Here is a 19,571-nt window from a genome sequence, read left to right on the forward strand (position 1 = left end):
GAATAAAATGTCAAAACCTAAGCTTGATTAATACTTCAAAATAGCTACATCTTAATTTTTGAACAGAAAGATTACTGATTCCAAGTGCAATTTCAAAGTCAGAACTTCAAAACTCAAAACCCCAGAAGTCATTGAATTTGAAACTGATTGAAATGTGTGTTCAATGTCTAAAAGGGCAGCTGCCTGTTTCTGTTCAGTCCTGTCAAAGCAAATGAGCCAGAAATACAAGCAGTTAATAAAATCTATAGGCCTAAAAAACAATATAGGGGGAAATGTTGTGGCTAATTAGAGAAGTTTGATTCACCTCTATTCATCTTACATCAGACTGAATTCACATACCAATATGGATGAAAAAGTCTGCTAGTTTCACTATGCATGTAGGCATATTTCAATCTTGGCTGCGATAGTGCCTTGATCTTTGAGAAAAACCAATTGAGATTGGCCATAAATACTGTATTGCCTCATAACCTAAGCAGATGTTGACATTTCAAATTAAAACCATTTGAGGTTTCTTAGATTTTTCTTGCCACTAAAACTGCTAGAATACAATCTGTTAATAGCAGTCCTCCAGGACTAAAGAAAATAAAATGTTAAAAATGAGATTCACCATGAAGCAATATGGCAAAGTATTAGGCCAGTCTATTATCTTACTGCTTTTTAGACAGGGAATCTGCCAATATTTAAGATTAAAATCCAAGCATTAATACCAGTGAACAAGTCCCATTCAACACACAGGGCTCACTTCTGGAGAAATAACCCCCTTTCTAAAGCATATTGGTATTGCCCAGACAATCCACAGAAATCCAGAACGTACCTTGCACAGCCAATTCAGCACTTGCATAAATGCTGCCATGCTTGTTCTCTCCTACACACTGGTACATCCCAGAGTCCTCCATTGTTAACTTTAAAATCCTCAAATCCCCACTATTCACTTCAATGCGATTCTGTGCAAACAAGTAGATTAGGTGGTTAGATCACAACACAGAGCATGAAATGCAAGTGCTATATACATAGAAGTGAGTTTCAGTAGAGAACATCACATTACCCTTCTCAGTAGTGACACGGTTGTGCTGTTCAACACATTTGCCCTATTCTGTGCCTGCTGCCACTCACGTGTCTCTGTGCATATGCCTAGAGGGCATGGTTAGCCTCTGGCCTATGGGCCCTCCAAATGTGGTCCTCCGGGCTTTCTTTCTGCCCCAGGGAGTCTCTTTAGGCCATGGTCTGTCTCCAAGGCCATGACTCCTCACTGTTCCTCATCAGGTTGTCCTGAATGGAAAGTTTCATTGAAAGGTGATCGTACCTCTTGTTTGAATGGAGAGATGTGTATTTGTTGTAATGAGTTTATGTATAGAAAACTCTGCCTTTTTCTTTGCTGGAATTCAGCCTACCAAACACAGGTAAGAGACATTAACATCTCTGTCAACTTTTGCCTCTGGCCCTGCCTTCCATTGGTATACAGCCTTTGGAAAGTTGTCTATAGATACAGACCAACTTTGGTATACAGAAACAGTGCAACAACTGAAGCACAGCAGATGTCATCTCTAAGGATATCTGTCAAGTTTAAAAAGCTATTGTTTGATATTTTGCTCACCCAGAGCTGGACATAATGTCTTGAAAAACAGAACAATGCAAATGAATATGCCATGTTCTCGGCAGATTCACTCCATTGAATGCCTGACCCCAATATTTATATGTGGCCCACGCTTTCGTGCCCAGAAATCTCTCCAACCAATTTCTCCCCAGAAAGACATCAGTTTATAATTTAAAGATCCTAGCATTGCAATGCAGATTAAAAATATCCAGTAGCTGAGGGGTTCCAGTCAGACAGTTTAGAAGTGGCAAATAAGAACAAAACGACTATGGGGGAAACAAAACAAAAAAACAACAACACACACACACAACAGTTTTTGAGGCAAAAGTTAAGGCTCAAGTTCTTAATGCATTTCGAAGCAACTGGGGTCTCTCCCATGTGTACAACAATGTGAGGCTGCAATCCTAAAGTCATGTATCTGGGAAGCGGTCCCCACTAAATTCAATGGAACCTACTTCTGAGACATACGATTATGCTGCGGAAAAGGAGCAGAAAGAGACATTCAGGAGCATGTGTACTTCTGTTCTTACAAAGGTCACCCCGGTTTGATTTTTTGTTTTGCTATTTGTACATTAAGGTGCAGCTCTATCAATTCTAACTTAAAAGCAGCCAGGTAGCAATCCTCTTTGTTGAAGGTCAAAAGGGTGGCACACTGGTGTAGCAAAAGGAAGGATTTATGACACAACAGAGGCCATCATACAAGGCAACCAAATCAGTTTCTGAGCCAAAACTGGACCTAAACCCCAGTTGATATGGGTCTAGAAAATCAGTTTCCTCCAAGAGCACCTGGATCTGGTCCATGACCACCTGCTCAGGAACCTCACCCAAGAAGGGGAGATTGGAAACTGAATGGCAATTACTTAGGTTTTCCGAATCCACATAGGATTTCTTGAAGAGAGGTTTTACCACAGCTTTTTACCCTTGCCTTTTTACGATTCCCTCTCGCATGGAGGCATTAATCACCTCCCTGGCCCTTCCAGCTATCCTCCTCCTCCTTGCTAGTTTTTACCTGCCAAGAGGGGCAAGGGTCCAGAGTGTCAGTGGTCACCCAGACCAATCCAAGTACTTGTCCACATCATGCCTTACTAACTGAAACTTATCCAACATAACAGGGCTAGACAGTGCTCTGGACACCTTTAGAGATTAATCTGCTGTAACAGTAGAGTCAAAGTCTTGGCAAGATCAAGCAATTTTATTCTCAAAATGCTTTGCAAAAAAAATCACAGTGAGCTACTGTCAGTTCTACCACTTCCTTTGAACCAAACCATAAAAGGCCCCATACTACCTGGAAAAGCTCTGCTGGATGTCAAATGTGGTTCCCATGGAGGCAGCAAAGTATGCCTTCTTTGCTGCTTTCACTGCCACTAAATAGGCTAATGGTACATAGCTTGCTCTGTATTTTTATCATGTATTTCTCTGAAGGGTAACAAGGATTTCTGTATTTAAAGCCCTTCCTTTGTTTTCTGATCTGCTCTTGGAAAAGTCACACAATGTTAGCTAATATGTGAACTCCAAAGTCCACTACCCTTTCATGTAAGTCTCTCGGCTTTAGTACAACTTTGGCTTAATCCTTATTCTTTAAGCTTTCTGCCTTTGCATCAAAAGCCCTTCAGTTAAAATATCCCCTAACAATCCAAATTAACATGTTTGCTTATTACCCAGTTATAGCTCATTCACATCTTGAGTACCACTAATTCTTGCTAAGTTAATACCGACTGTGATTAATGGGAAGATAGTACGGAATGTGAGCAAAACCAAATTGTGACATTATTCATCCAATTAATAATTGTGTGATTATTTTAAAGGAAAACATATAGCAAATGCTGGGGGACGAGATTTGGACTGGGACCCCAAAGGGGCATTTAACCCTTTGCCTTGGCTGCAGTCCAAATCCAGACTACCCTGCACAGCTGCTACGTGCAGCTAGGAAAAACATCCCTTTGGTGCAAGAACCAAAATAAAATCCTCCCCTCCTCCTACACAGTTCTGATCCAGATCAGTCTTCCCCACAGCTACTTACTACTTCTTAATTTTTACTTTTTTAAATCATACAACTGTTAGCGGCATTCATAATGTCACATCTAGTTTGGGCCTAAGAACATAACCAGGAGAAATGAACATTTGAGGTTGTTTCCAGGTAGCTTACTGGCTTGAATTTACAGAATTGACAACAGGTGGCTGAACACAGGACTGTAGGGAGGGTTCACTGGTCTACGTAGCTCAGCACTGTCTACATTGACTAGTAGTTGCTCTCTAGGACGGGAGACTTTCCCAGCCTGACCTGGAGATGCTGGGGATTGAACAAGAGACTTTTTGAATGCAGGACAGATGTTCTACCTCTGAATCATGGCCCTAAGAATGCTCAATCCTTTCTCTTGACCTTAGTATGGCAGCTTCTAAGTTTTCTATTAGTTAGTTAGTGGCAGATAGCCTGCTTTGTACTTTCAACTGTGGTTTCCTTTGCTCCCATTGTTTAAACAGGTTTCACATTTATTATTGCATTTTTATGTGGCATTTCTATTTTGCACCCCACCTACAAAAGGTAACCACAATGCCAGTGACAGATGGGCTACCTGAGAGGTTAAGGGCTGCCCGTTCCGTAGCCATTTGACGGTAGGCCTTGGCTTGCCAGCTGCAGCACAACTCCAACGAAGGTCTGCTCCGATGTCAGCCTCTTTGTCTGAGATGACCTTCAGCCATTCTGGCTGAGCTATAAAAAGAACAAGAAGAGAACGGGACGTATGCACTTCAGACAGGAAGCAGTGCGAGATTCATGATGCTCAAGTTGTGGTGGGAATTTATTACAATGTGCAACCCCTAACAACCCACATTTCATTTCCAAAACAATGATTAAAAAATATATATGGGGAAAACATGTAACTTGGAGGTTCACAGATTTGCACAACCTATCTCAGCCCTAGATTCTGCAGATTATTCCATCCTTAGGGATCCCTTATTTCATCGTTATGCTTTAGGTTTCCACCCACCCTGTGCACTATTTGGGAAATATGAAAAGCACAGAGAAAGGTTCAAGAGGGACCTCCAGCTCTCTTTTCATTTGGAACAATGTACTAGGAAAGATGTAGGGCTGATGGCTGCCTGCCAGAGGATTGCTGGGAGCTCCAACTATGCTGCCCCAAGCATTCTAAGGATGGGCGGGATAGAAATATAATAAAAGGATAAGATACTTGTGAAGGAACCTCCAGGAGTGCTTTACCTTGGATGATGATGCGGCCCCGATAGGTGTCTTTTCCTTGGGCATTTTCAGCTTCACACTCATAAGTGCCTTCATCTTCAAAGCCAATCTCCTTAAACTGTAGAAGGGGCTCTGTTGTGATCCACTCAGAGGACTGGCTACCATCCAACTTCCGCCATTTTATTCGAGGGACAGGGCTAGATTATAAATAAACCTCTGTAAAAGGGCACTTCAAGCTTCAGCATCAATGCAACAGCAACAAACACTGGAATCCTGTGCAATTCAATTATTTCCCTTTCCTCGTTGTAAGCCTTATGTCTTCCATTTTTTTAAACTAGCCAAGCTTTTCTCTTTGACCTTTTAGTAAACTATCATTGTCTCTCACAACCCACACCTTAATTTACAGAAACAAGAGTTCTGCTGGCATTCAAGTCTTCTTACAATTCATATCCTCTTGATGGGGGGGGGGGAATCACTACCACCTACCCACCTGCGATTCTCAGTTTGGTGTGGTCTTTGCACATGCTCAGAGGCACTCTTATTTATTACACCATCCATTTGAAGGCAAATACATAACATTAAAAACAGATTCTGGTGAGTTCAGGAGCAGCCTATGCGCTATTTTGGTGGGGTGGGCAGTAGAATCAATATTACTTACCTGGATGGGGCAGGGCCGTCCAGGTGCACTGGCAGCACCTGGTTGGCTCTATCTGTGCACCCAGCAGCCCTGACTTCGCTGCTGCCCTGTACCATCCAGATAAGTGGCAGCATCACCAGTGCTGGGAGGCTGACACCACATCATCACACCAGCCACTCCTGGGTGGGTCCTAGCTCAAACTAGTCAACATTTACTTTGCAACACCCAAAAGTCATCAAAAGGATTATTAAATATTTCAGATTATTAAAAACCTCACTCGCAAACAGGGCAAAGGAGTAAAATAGATGGGAAATAGGGCTTCATCAAATGTTTGCTTGGTTATGTTCCAGATAATGCAGGCTAAGAATCTATGATCCTCAAACCTTCTTCAGGACAGAGTTTCTCTGATATTTAAAACAGCAGCTCTCTTCTTCCTTCCTCTTCTGCATTCTTGGTTCCTCAGAACAGAGTCTACAATATTCAACTCATAACTATGTTGGCCTGCAACTTTTCTGCTGTCACCAGCAAGAGACTAAATGCAATTGACACAAGTACTCACTTCCCAAAGGCAAAGCACTCCAAAGCCACCAGCTGCCCGGCCAGAGCATAAGTGTCAGAAGGAAACTTGGCTTTAATGCTGGGAGCAAACGGCCTGGAATCTGTGGGAAGGGGGACAAGAGGTTGAAAGCTTGAAAGCTACCCATGCAGGAGGTTGCAAAGCACAGGCCTCCAAAATGATTCATCTTCGAAAAAGTGCATGTTCGAAACCCAATGTTAAGTTCAGCATTTACTTTTTTGTGTACTTGCAGTTTTTACATTACTGGTGTGGCACAGCCGCGGCTGCCACACAGCCATCACCCACCCTGCTCTGACGTAGCTTGTGATGGAAGAGGAGAGCGATGAGTAAGGAAATCCTGGTCCACCTCTGTTCCATCTAGCTCAGTGTCATCTACACCAGCATCCCTCAGCCTGGGGCCTTCCAGATGTTTTTGTCAGCAGCTCCCATCACACTTGACCATTGGCTGGATGACTGAGGCAGATGAGAGTAGGAGCCCAACAACATCTGGAAGACACCAGGGTGGGAAAGGCTGGGATAGACTGACAGCCACTGGCTCTCCAGGGTTTTAGACAGGAGTCTTTCCCAGCCCAACCTGGAGAGACCAGGGATCAAACTGGAACCTGCTAGATGCAAAGCATGTACCACACCATTGAGCTACAACAGATCCCCCTGAGGTGGCCTTAGGCCAGCCACTCTCTCTTAACTGTCCCAACCTATTCTGCTATATGGGGATGGTAAGAGCGACCTACCTCTCCACCCACAAAAATATTCAGATCACCAAAGCCACTGGTTGGCTCCAAGGAGGAGGACTCAGATTTCAACACAGACAGACAGGAAATAAGCGCTGAATATCACCCAGCTGCATGGAAGGCTCCCCACTCCCCATTAACAGTACAACAGGGGACACTCTGTAATCAGGGACCATGGCATCTTGCAGTCTCAAGTAGGCAAGGAACTGCTCATAGGACACCATACATGGCTGGCTGGTATGTTTGGCTTGGTGGGTCACAGGTTCTGCAGGCCTACTTCAGAAATGCCTCCATCTAGAGTTGGCCCGCCTAGGGCATCTCTCAGAGGGATCTGTTCAACTGGGCTTCCAACATTGTGGGTCGCCAGTGCACTGACCTTCTCTGAGAAGATTGAGCTGAGATACTTTGCTAAAGACACTCTTCTGAATGGAATCAATCTGGCCAGTGACAAAGCAGGAGTAGTTGCCGAGGTCAGAGGCCTCTGTCTTAGCAATGTAAAGGTTTCCCGTTTTTTGGGAGATGAAACGCCTTCCGTCTGCTGGGATGAAGTTGGGGAATTCGTTCACAAACCAGCGGTATGCAAGTCCTGTGTGCAAAGGGAGAGAGAGGGAGAGGATGAAACACTGGCTCCTCTGTATCAGAGTGACGCTCGGAGGCTGACCTCGGTACGCTATTTCCCAGACTGAGACACAAGCTAAGTCCAGTAGCTATTCATTCGCTATGAACAAAGAAACAAAAGTGAGCGCATTTGTTGTTATTCTAGACGGGATGTACAATGCTCCCACAATGTTCATTTTTAGAGAACTGAACCTGATGCCCTCCAATTTCTTGACAAGAACTTTGGACCTGCTATTGGTTTCTTCCTTTACTACTTCCGACTCCTCATGCCACAGATTGTGGGCTAAAGTTCAACAGTCCTGTGGGTCTCAGCCAAAGGTTTCTCAAAGTTTTCCATACCAGAATTCCCTTTCTTCCACCCCCACCCCCACAAGAGATCTCTTCTCATTCACATGCTCTTTCCCTTCCTTATGTGCACTGCAACCCCCCACCCACTCAGTAATAATCATGCGGTCCCCTGATAACCAAAATGTGTAGGGTGGAAGGTAGAGATGAACTGAAATCACATCCCTGAAATATTCAACTACAGATTCGTCTATACAAAGAGCATTAATGATTCAATTTCTACAATATCAGCTTCTGGCATGAAATCGACAGCACTGATTTTCATTGTTCCCTGGGAGAATTCCAGAATTCACAGCCGCAGAATTTAGTCTGAGATGAACAGAGCAATTCATGCTTCTTAGAGAACATTTCAGCTACCTGTACATACAAGAAAGCATGGGATGTAATAAACCAAGACCTACTGTGAGTAGACCCATTGAAATGAATGAACGAACCTAAGTTAAACAGATAAATTACTTTCCATGAGTCTACTCTGAGTAGGACTAGCATTTAATACCACCCCATAGCATCTGCTGTTTACACATGATAAGCAGGTTATTGCTTCAACCATAAAGACCAGGCACAACTTAGCGCTTATCTACACCTCTCTTTGCCTGCTGCTTTCCCTTGGTGATAACCTGCAGTTTAGCAGGTTACTGGGTTTTCCATGGACTGCCATTTGTTTCAATTTAGCATGAAAGAGGTTTTCCAAGGGATAGTGGCAGGGCACAGGGAAAACTGCTCAGACCTATATGAACAAAATGGAATAGTTGGAGCTTCCTTTCTTTTCTTCCCCTCCCCCCTTTGTTTAATTTATTTCAATCTGATATAAAATTACAAAAAAGACTTCTCAAAGACAATGTAATTACAATATAGATTCCAGTATATTATAAATGTTAACCATTAATCAAACAGAGAGACATTTAGATGCAATACATTTCTCCTTTGGGATAGAGCCTTGGTAGTTTATCAATTTCTGCTTTTCTGAAGTCTGGCTTAAGCATTCTGGTGTAGAAAACAACAGCAGCATGTTTCCAGTATTTTGCAAGGATAATTGTTGCCACAATTTTTTTTAAAAATCAGTGATTTTAACAGCAAAAGGAGGATATGATTACATAAGGTGTGGAGAAAGTGGATAGTTTTCTCCCTTTCTCGTAATATTAGAAACTCAGGGCTATCTAATGAAACAGAAAGTTGGAAGATTCAGGACAGTCAAAAGAAAGTACTTCACAGTTGACTATGGAACGTAGGGCTATCAAGGGTTCCTAGCCATAACAGGTATGTTCTGCCTCCATGGTCAAAGGCAGTAAGGATTCTGAGTACCACTTGCTGGAAGCCACGGGATGGGAGAGTGCCTTGCTTGCTGGTTTCACACAGCCATCTAGTTGGCCACTGTGAGAGCATGATGCTGGACTAGGTGGAACAGCTGGCCTGATCCAGAAGGATATTCTTATGTTCATATGAATTAACTACCAAACAAGGTAATAATGGCCACCACACTTTAAAAGAGCATTAGACAAATTCATGGGTGATAAGTTTATCAACAGCTGCTAGCCCAAATGGCGATGTTCTGTTCCAACGTTTGAGACATCATTCCTCTGAATACCAGATGTTTGGAACTGAAAGTAGAGACAGCGCTGTTGCACTCATGTCCTGCTTATGGGTTTTCTATGGGCATCTGCTTGACTGCTTTGAGAACAGGCTATTGAACTAGATGGGCCTTAGGCTTTATCCAGCAGAGTTCTGATTATGCTCTCACGAAAGGAATGGCTTTGTCCAAATTGCTAAACACAATTATGTATGGGTTTATACCATTAGCTACCCCTGTCATTTGATGGATTGCTCCCTGAATATGGGTGAGAACCTCATTTCTAGTGCGCTGTCATTGTCTTACCTGGGTAATGGGGAGGTGGGCTGCAAGTAAACATCACCCCCCAGCCCTCCGTAACCCTCACGGGGTCTCGCTCTTCTGTAGAGAATTCCTGCAAAACTAAACACAAGAAATGAGTGGAGGTGATGAAACATGAGCTATGAAAGCCTAACAATCTTACAAATTAGATCTTTCTCTGCTCAGAGAGAAATGATGCTAGTTACAGGCAATCATGCTTCCATCATATCAAAAGGAAATTAAATTGAAAGAGTAACGGCAGATGGCATCATGAACAGCACTCAGAAAATGTGCTGGGAATGAACTAGCTAAATCAATACTATCCCCACTGCAATATCTATCTATCTATCTATCTATCTATCTATCTATCTATCTATCTATCATCTATCTTTTTCAAACGTATATTCAGCCATTTTGGTCATCAGCGGCTCCTAAAAATGGCGTACAAATTTTTAAAAATACACATACAAGAGCAAAAACCCAAGATTAAAACACGTGAACACCTCAGTGGACAAACAATAAAACATCAGAGCAGCACCACCAAGATAAACAAATTAGAAGGACTCAACCCCCTGTTGTATGAAAGGAAATGCTTTTGCTATCTTTCAAAAAGCGCTTGGTAAATCTGTCTGCTAAACCACCCTGGGTAATCAATTTTACAGAGTGAGTGGCACCACCAAAAAGATCCTACCCGTCATATCAGAATTCTGGGGGCATACGTAAAATTCATACAGAATATCATCTGATGACCTACGCAAATAGGAGGAGACAACCCCTGAGGTAACATGGAACTAGGGCTGAAAGGTTAAAAACACAACCCAGTTTTGTCTGGAAAGTAACAGGAAGCCAGAATCAGAAATAAGTTCCCGGCAGCTGGCGCTAGTTCACAGCCAAGCTGCCCCAGTACAACCACATTTCCTAAACATACTCTCTATTCAGCATTATGCATTCAGCAGTGATGGAACTTCTCACATCCACATACTCATCAAAATAGCTCATGTCTTTAGCATCTTGGCTGAAGTCACATAACCCTTGTGGTAATAATAATAATAATAATAATAATAATAATAATAATAATAATAATAATAATAATAATAATTTTATGCTCCACTCATTTATGCTTCCAACAGAATATTAAAAACATGATAAAACACCAAACATTAAAAATTTCCCTAAACAGGGTTGCCTTCAGATGTCTTCTAAAAGTCAGATAGTTAGTAAAAGTTCCCTTTATAACACATACTTCAAGAACTTTAACCTGGTTATGCTTGGAGCTGTCACAACACCATCCTTCTCTTGCTCAGTAAAATGTTAGCCAGTTTTAATCCATGCTGGTGTCCAGCATTTGGCCCTCCTGAAATAGCTGTGATATACATGGGCCACCTCACTCTCCTTAGAGGGGCAACGGTTCAGAACCATTATCAAAGTGCCTCAATTCCCACAGGACGATGAAAGGGACTGGGGTCCTCATTCATGTTCCCCCCTTTGTTTGTCCTCCACTGTCCTCATCTAAACACAGATCCCTTTGGGCAAATAGAAGGGATCATGCAGACCATTTGGGCACCCCGACCGGCTCCCTCAAGTCCCCAGCCTCATCTATCACCCCATCCCTCTGCTCAGCCTGCTCAACTTGTATGATTTTTAAGGGCACATGCCAGCGTATCCAATTTCTCAATGCTTCACTGCCACCCTTGGCTGTGATGCTGCCAGGGAACCATGGATGGCACATTGCTTGGCTCCCTTCTGTTTTACTCCTCTTCTGCACCAAATTGTCTTCAGAAAATCCACTTGAGAAAATCCACTTACAGCCAAAGCGAATGGAAGCTTCTCTGCTGACTACGGTGCCCACCGAGTTGGATGCCACACACTGGTAGGACCCAGTGTCTTTGGCTTTCACTGGGTTGCTGATCACCAGGTTGCCCCCGTTCAACCTATAACGGGAATCTGGCTCTATTTTGATCTCTGTGCCATTCATCTTCCACCTGCCAAGACAATGGTATTTGGTTGGAGTGGGGAAAGAACAGAGTCATCACAGCTGCACATTAACATTGTCCTGAATACCAACACACACTGGCATTTATGATGTACACAAAAACCCTCAATAGGACCTATTGTAGGACAGTGGCTGAATGGTGGATGCTGTCTCAGTAGCTACAATGCTAGCCCAGTAATCAGGGGGAGAAGTGGCTGCACTTTGTCGAATGCTAAAGAAAATCCAAATCTCAATGATTATTCTAAGAGCCTTTAGGCTGTGTTTTATCTCACCAGGAAGCACATCACTCACCAGGGTTGGCCTCAACATCACTGACTGGGTTTGTTTGATACTGCTATAAATTATTTAACTTTGCTCTGCAGGCCTTCCTGCTTTCCAGATCTAGTCTTCTGAAAAATGCTCTCTCAATTTGCCCTATCCTGTTCATGGATGCTTCCAGACAGGGACCCTTCAGCAGCGCCCAACCATTGCTATTCTGCTTCCAGAGTGGAATAACAATGCTATTCCCAGACTTCTGTGAGGAGCCCCACTTTCCCCAGCCCCAAACGTTTGGAAGGGACACTTTGGAAGGAACATTGAGACCATTGTGTATTGGGAAAGGGTTAAAGCAGGCATAGGCAAACTCGGCCCACCAGATGTTTTGGGACTACAACTCCCATTATCCCTAGCCAACAGAACCAGTGGTCAGGGATGATGGGAACTGTAGTCCCAAAAACATCTGGAGGGCCGAGTTTGCCTATGCCTGAGTTAAAGACTCATTTCCCCTTCATTGCACTCTGAGTCATGATTCCAAACCCCAACTACAATTGGGGCGGGAAAGAAAAATAGCCGGCGTAAAGGAAAAAGGACTTAGAAAGGGAAGAGTATGAGTGGATTCATGGAGAGAAGAGACAGACCAGAGAGAGAAAAATAACTACAGAGAGGGTAGGGAACCTATTTCAGCCTGAGGGCTCAGTTGGCCACCTAGTCTAACCCCCTGCAATGCAGGAATCCTCCCCACAGCTGTCCCCAGGTGGCCTCGAACCACCAACCTTCCAATTAACAGCCAGACGCAGTGATCCATTGCACCACAGATGCACTAACAGAAGACGACTTATCTGCAATCTCGGCCCTGTGATGCTTAGTACCAAGATCAGAGATCCCTTTGCCTAATGGTTCAGAGCATATCTCCAATCTAACGATTAGATTTTAATCACGAGAAGTTAGTAGATGTGCCTACTGAGCCATTGGTCAAAGCAAGGCGAGTAATGGTAAGTCAGAAAATGATATGGAATGATTGGCAGGTGGGCAGGGCTTATTGGGACTGGCTTGGTTGGCCAGACTGAGGGATGTGGTGGGCCACATTAAGCTTTTGGACCAGAGGTCCCCCACTGATGAGTTAGAGCAGGCTTCCTCAACCTCGGCCCTCCAGATGTTTTTGGCCTACAACTCCCATGATCCCTACCTAGCAGGACCAGTGGTCAGGGATGATGGGAATGGTAGTCTCAAAACATCTGGAGGGCCGAGTTTGAGGAAGCCTGAGTTAGAGCAACCTACCAGGCCAGAATAGAAGTGCAATAGGCCATTTATGTTTGTTGAATTAAGCAATTATTCCACTGAGCTAAAAGACCCTCAGGTTTTCTGAACTCAAAGGTGGGGAGGAAGCTGAGCAGGGAAATAATGAAACAAAGTTCAAACCAACATATTTAGTCTGCAATCCTATAGTCACTTTCCAGAGAATCAGCTCCATTGAACTCTACAGGACTTACCCTTGAATATAGGATTGCCCTGTTTAGAATCCCATGGACGTCAACTGGAGAGAGTTAGAATGCACTCTTTTCCGTTTAATTCAATGGGACATAAAATGCTTGCCTTTGGTCCCTGAGATGAATGGGCATGACAGCAGGGTATGCGTGAATGCAAAACAACAACAAACCATTGCCATACACTTGTGTACATCGCAGCCATAGGCTTTCCAACAAAAACGTTGCTATGATCACGTAACCTCACCTATAGGTCGCAGGAGGGCTGGCTCGTGCTTGACAAACCAACAGTATTTGCTCCTCTGTTGATCCTTCTGGAAAGATGATGTTACGTGGTTGTTCTTCAAAGATTGGCCCATAGTTTCTTAGAGTACTCTCTGCTGGCTGCAACACTGCATGAGAAGGTGAAAGAAATCTGAAATGCTCAGACTGAGTACAGAACAGAAGCAGTAGGAAACATTTAATCAAAATGACAGCTGCTGCGAACTCTCCAACTTCAGCATTCCACTAAACAGAAAGAGGTGTTGTGATGCTCAAAACCTTGCAAAACTGTATTTCAGCATCCTGCTTCCTCTGCTTTGTATTTCCTATCATTCAGACGATCACAGCAAGCACAGGCCCTTTGCAGTGGTGGCCTCATGTCAACAGAACTCAATCTCAAAGGATGCACATAAGCTCTTTCAAAAGAGGCCTCCAATAAGTTTTTATATTGATCTGCTTTTTGTTAAAGACACTGGGGAAAGTTTTAAATGGTTGCTGTTCTCGATGTCAAATAATGCTAAACTTCAATTTGTTTTCTCTGTATTGCTGAATTGATCTGGAGGTATTACCGGTATATACTGCTCTTTAATGCAACATTTCACGTGTTTTTTATATGTTATGTGGTTGTCATGATGCTAATGATGCTGGTTGTGTATTATCTTAAGAGGGCTTTTGTTTTGAAAGGTGGCATAAAAATTCTGAAATAAAATTAAATACTCAACTTTCTTGAATATTGAACTGACATAGATTAAATCAACCATTTATAGTGATCCTAAGTTATTTACAATAACCATGTAAAAAATCCTAAAATGCTGGCCGGTTGAGGTTCTTAGTTAGAGTTGCAAGATCTTCTTCTGAAGATGGGACCCATGCCTATTTGCTGAGGCAAGATGCAAGAGCTTGTCTCAGGATGGACCATAGCTCAGCAACAGAACATCTGTTTCACACGCAGCAAGTCCCAGGTTTAATCCCCAGTATCTCCAGGTAGGGCCAGAAGATATTCCTATCCCAAACTCTGGAGTGCATCTGCTAGAAAGCTGAGATACACCTGAGCTAAATGGACTGATGAACAAGATGGAGCCATGCTCTGACTTGGCACAAGGCACATTCATCAATTCCAGCTGCTGACACAACATTAGACTTGCTTCTGTGCACATCTGAATTTTCAGCTGCTAAGTCAGAAAGAAGCCAGGATTACCCATGACTGAGGTATAGGATGTGAGTTGCCTTTTCATATTATATCTGCCTTCGCTCATGTTAATTCTCCCCACCCACCAGTTTTTAGTAATCAAAATATATCACAAAAAGAAGCTGTTCATCCATCTTTGTTTCAATGTGAACGGTTATGACAGGCATATTGCTGCGTCACAATGCTTTGCGGCTCCTCAAAACGAAATCTATTTCAGAACCGCCCAGCTTTCAATCATCAGCAAAGCTGTAGTAGCCGGGGTGGTGAAACAGAAACTCTGTGCTGCATCCCTGACTCATTGCCATTATCTTGAAAGCGCCTGTTCTGCCACTTGAAACCAATTCCCAGCCCTAGCTAGTCTGTTTCATTATGTGATGAGATTAGAGCTCTATGAAGCCAGTAGGCTGGCGGGAGGCTCCCAAGTGGTTTAGAATGGAGTTAATCGCCATCCCACCAGTTAGTCCTCTCCTCCTTTGTTGCTATGGACAGGATGGCATTGTTTCAAACTTGCTGTTCTCACAAGCACCATATTTTATGCAACAGCGGCTTCCGACCGGGGGAAAGACCAGCAGGACAAAAGTTCAGGTTCACCAACCCCTTGACTTGGAGATCTCTTATTTTATGTCTGGGCTGTTTCAGTTTATGCACAGGAAAAGGGGGGGGGGACACACTAACCTAGTTTCAGCAGCTGCCTAGACATTAGCCAATTATACATCGCAGCCACCTCATGCAGTGCTAAGCTAAGCCAGTTATTTTATTATGTGTAGCTAGCAGGGACCGATCCATGATGGGCCACATCTCCCGCTTTGCTTAAATGTTCCTTCCAGGCTTTGGGAAGAAAGGAGTTTATCCTTATGGGTTGGTCTTTCTAGAGTTGCTGCTGGGGTCACCACTTCAGAATAAAATAGTGGAAATATTATAAGATACCAGCATAGGAAATGGTCTTATACTGAGTTTGATCACTGGGTCTATCTAGCTTAGCAGTGTCAACACTGACTGGCCGTGTCTCTCTACCTGGAGATGCCAGGAACTGAACCTGGGACCTTTGGCACGCAGAGGAGGTGCTCTACTGAGCTGTGTGGCTTCCCTGATATGGACACTGTGGCTAACAGATTCAGCGAGGTCTGGCATACTGCGCCTTGAGAAATATGCCCGCAGTTGAAAAACGAAGCAATGATATCTAAAACGAATCTCCTTTCTCCAGGCTGCCCTGCTCCTCACTCATCTATTTCTGTCATTTGTGAAATCTATTCCAGAAGGGGATGCTTCAAATAAGCTCACAGGAAAAGGCGGGAGAGGACATTATAGGAGGGTAAATGCCATGTGAATGCAGAACTGCTCCTATGACAAAACAAGACTGGGAGGGGAGCCCGATTTTAAGAAGGTGGAAGTGGAAAACTGCCCCTCGGCTTATCTCCCCACAAGCAGTATTTCCCTCAGCAGAGAGCCAATACTAGAAGTAACTTTAGGAACAGGGAGCAGTGCTGAATTAAACCTTGTGGGGGGCCCTAGGCAGTCAAATTATCAGGGGGGAGGGGGCTCGCTATGATGTAGGTTTCTGAGTCAATGGGGATTTCTCTTCCAAATTCAAATTATTGCAAGATCAAATCAATATCATTTTGATCCGTTGTTGCGGGGCTCCTAAAAGGCATGGGGTCCATGGGCCAGTCCCTACTCTGTCTATTTGGTAATCCAGCCCTGTTAGGGAGAGGGAAAATGGTGAAACAAGCTGTGGGAAAGGGAGACTTCTCTAATTTTCACCCACACTCCTTTTCTGTGGTTAAAATTGGATCCACCCACACCCTAGTCTTCCTATATTCTACATACAGGTGAAACCTACAGAACTGTCACCATCACGTCAAGTTTAGTCCTAAGTGTATTATTATTATTATTATTATTATTATTATTATTATTATTATTATTTACATTTGTATACCACCTTTATATTCCAAGGATCTCAAGGTGGTTTACATGGTTCCCCTCCTCCCCTTTTCATCCTCACAACAACCCTGTGAGGTAGGTTAGGCTAAGAGATGGTGACTGACCTATGACCACCCAGTGAGCTTCATGACCGAGTGAGGATTCGAACCCTGGTCTCCCAGGTCACAGTTCAGCATTCTAACCATTACGTCACACCGTTGTCAGTTCCACATTCAATGCATATTTAAAGCACATGGCTTTCAACAAATAGGCACCATAGTTTACCTCTCATAGAGCTACAGTTCCCAGGATTACTTGAGGGAAAGCCATGTGCTTTGTGCATGTCAGTTGTGCTTTAATTGTATGGTGTGGATGTGACCAAACAAAAAGGGGTTTGTTGATAGAAGAGAATACATCTGCAAGTATGCCAATAATGGGCTCCCCACTACCTTTTTTCTGTGGTGGTGGGGGTACTTCGGAAACATCCAAACATCCATACACCACTTGTGCTGAGAACAAATAACACTGGATTAATTGAAAACAGCAAAAAGATAAAACAATAATAGTGACCAAAGGCTCATTTGCTCCTACTTGAGCCTGGGAAGAGGTATGTTTATCCCGTCTCAGCTGGAAGTGGCTTTGTCCTTGACACTGAGGGGCAGCCGAACAATAAGGATGCAATATTGACTTAAGGAAGATTGTAATCTGCTAATGACATTCCAGTATCTAAAAGCAGATGTACTTAAAGCTCAGAGTCATCTGTGGGGCGGGTGGTAGCCGGGGAGGGGGGTGGAAGGGGAGAAAGGGACAGGATTCACGGAGGGTACTCAAAACGCAATAAATAATTCATGATAATTGCAAGATATTTTGCGCTCAAAAGCCCTGTTTGTTAGACCTCAAGCTCCTGGTTCCAAAGATCAGGGGAGTGTGTGTGTTTTTTTTAAAAAAAGAAGATTGCAGAAGCAAAATCTGGCTAATCTGCCATTTTAATTCTGCCCAAACTCTGTCTTCCCTGGCCATGTCTCCTGCTGCCCTCGTCATACGTCTGTGCAAGGGCCGTGGAGTACAAGCTGTCAGGTATTGATCTTGGAGCATGCAAGAAGATCGGCCAAGTCTGCCCACCTGAGATTTCAAGGTGTCTGGGTGAAACAACAACATGTGATTCGAAAAGAAGGTGGGTGCCGGTGTGATGGAAGGGCAGCCTGTGTTTGCAAGACCCGCGACAGGTCCTAGGGGAGGAAATGCAGAGGCAACGTAATATAAAATTCTCATGGCCAGTGTGTTGCCTTTTCCAGTTATCACATCTACTGTGTTGACTGGAGCATGGCTGGAGCAGCTGGGCGTGAGCTACTGGAGGACCACATCATGCCACCAGTGGCAAAGAGAGAGAAAGATTGATAGGACAGCCAGTACAAGAGACTGTGAAATCCTGTGCCATTCAGCAGTAGCTTGATGCTCAGTAAAACAAACAAACCAAAAAAAAACACCAGGTAATAAACAACTACCCATTGTTTGTGTGAAAACCTTTAGTTTAGTTGCTCATTCTTGTATATTATCAACGCACTATAAAGGCAGAGTTGTAGAGACTGGGTGAAAAACTGGCAAGCCTACCAGCAGCCTGCTTTTGGGGGAAGCTGTAGCTCTGAGGAAGCTATATGAAGCTCTCTTCCTCTGAAAGGAAAGGGGCACCATCATTCATGCAGCAGCTCCATCACATTGATGTCTACCAGTTGGCTCTTTGTGGCTCAGACAGCATTTAGTACTCATAAGCAGATCCATTTTTTTGAAATATTGGATTATTCAAACCTATGTATAGCCTATGAAGTCAGAAATAACAGGCAGAATAAATTCAGCTACTGCTCAGACTGGCTTAAAGTTCCAAGATGAACACAAAGCAGTAAATACAGAGCTTAAGACTTATGCAGCCTTACAAGGGAGTAAAGGGCCTTACTTCTGAGTAAACTCATTCGGAAGTGTGTTGTAAGATTGCACTCCTAAGCACACTGATTTGGGAGTAAGCACCATAGAATACAGTGCAGTTTACCTCTGTGTAAACATACATAGGATTGTGCTGTATGCACCTGTCCTTTCCTGAATTTTTGCATATGAAAAGAGAAGGTAGACATGGCTTGTAAGAAAACCAGAACAGATCTAAAGAGAAGCTCTCACAATGATGGTCAAATCTTCAGCCAGTAACACTGTGATGTTTCTGAGGCTTCTTCTTCAGAGCTATTTCTAGACTCCTTTGAACAATTATCTTGCACTTGGTTTACCATAAAATCTTATCACTGCATTACACAAGAGCTTCAGTCCTCCCTAGCCGAGGTTTGCCAGTATTGTACAACAAAACAGAGGCGTAAAGGATTTTGTCTAAGGTTTGCAACAATGCTTTCTAAAGCTCTAAACACAGAAGAACAGGCAAGCCTATCAATTTATAGTCACTATCAATTTATAGAACAATTCAACTCCTATTTCCTCAACTCTGGCTGTGTGAGAGTTTGAGAGTGGGGAGGCAACTGGAGCTCCTTGTTCCACTGCCCAAGGAAAACCTAGCCAAAATATTGGTTTTCCTTTCTGAAAAGGCAGTCTTAATTTGGGATACCAAGCTCTAGATATTTTCTCAAATATCGACGATAAATCTTAAGCCAACACCATTTTGGGATGAAGCCATTTCCGACCGTCTTTCATCCTGGTTCCTGGTTCATGCTCACAGTGAGAAATTTCCACCCATCCAGCCATCGTTATACTGATCTTTTTTGTCATATGTTAACAGCCATTAGGAAATGCTCCTGTAGGGCTTTGTAGATGACTTATTCCTTATGGTCTCTGCTTGAGCACATACAAGAAAGTCTTCTAAATTCAGCTGGTTAACAGCAAAACCTAGCGTTGCCTTGATGTCGC

The 19,571-nt window shown here is 43.4% G+C and overlaps 1 protein-coding gene across 8 annotated transcripts in view; it reads right to left on the reverse strand.

The window, feature by feature from the left end:
* The window catches only part of CNTN2 (contactin 2), a 67,074-nt gene that overhangs the window by 19,881 nt on the left and 27,622 nt on the right, over positions 1-19,571 (reverse strand). For all 8 annotated transcript variants that reach the window (XR_014527473.1, XR_014527474.1, XR_014527475.1 and 5 more), the window contains exons 3-10: positions 13,548-13,692; positions 11,372-11,547; positions 9,572-9,667; positions 7,112-7,321; positions 5,987-6,086; positions 4,812-4,987; positions 4,168-4,304; positions 815-944 (exon numbers count right to left, since the gene is read on the reverse strand). Coding sequence is in view for 5 of the 8 variants with exons in the window: in XM_083508824.1 (XP_083364950.1) it covers positions 815-944; positions 4,168-4,304; positions 4,812-4,987; positions 5,987-6,086; positions 7,112-7,321; positions 9,572-9,667; positions 11,372-11,547; positions 13,548-13,692 (1,170 nt within the window). In the remaining 3 variants the exon portion in view is untranslated. The remainder of the gene's footprint in view (positions 1-814; positions 945-4,167; positions 4,305-4,811; positions 4,988-5,986; positions 6,087-7,111; positions 7,322-9,571; positions 9,668-11,371; positions 11,548-13,547; positions 13,693-19,571) is intronic.

This window comes from Podarcis liolepis (assembly GCF_965112155.1).
Source record: "Podarcis liolepis genome assembly, chromosome: 6".
Lineage (NCBI taxonomy): Eukaryota > Metazoa > Chordata > Lepidosauria > Squamata > Lacertidae > Podarcis > Podarcis liolepis.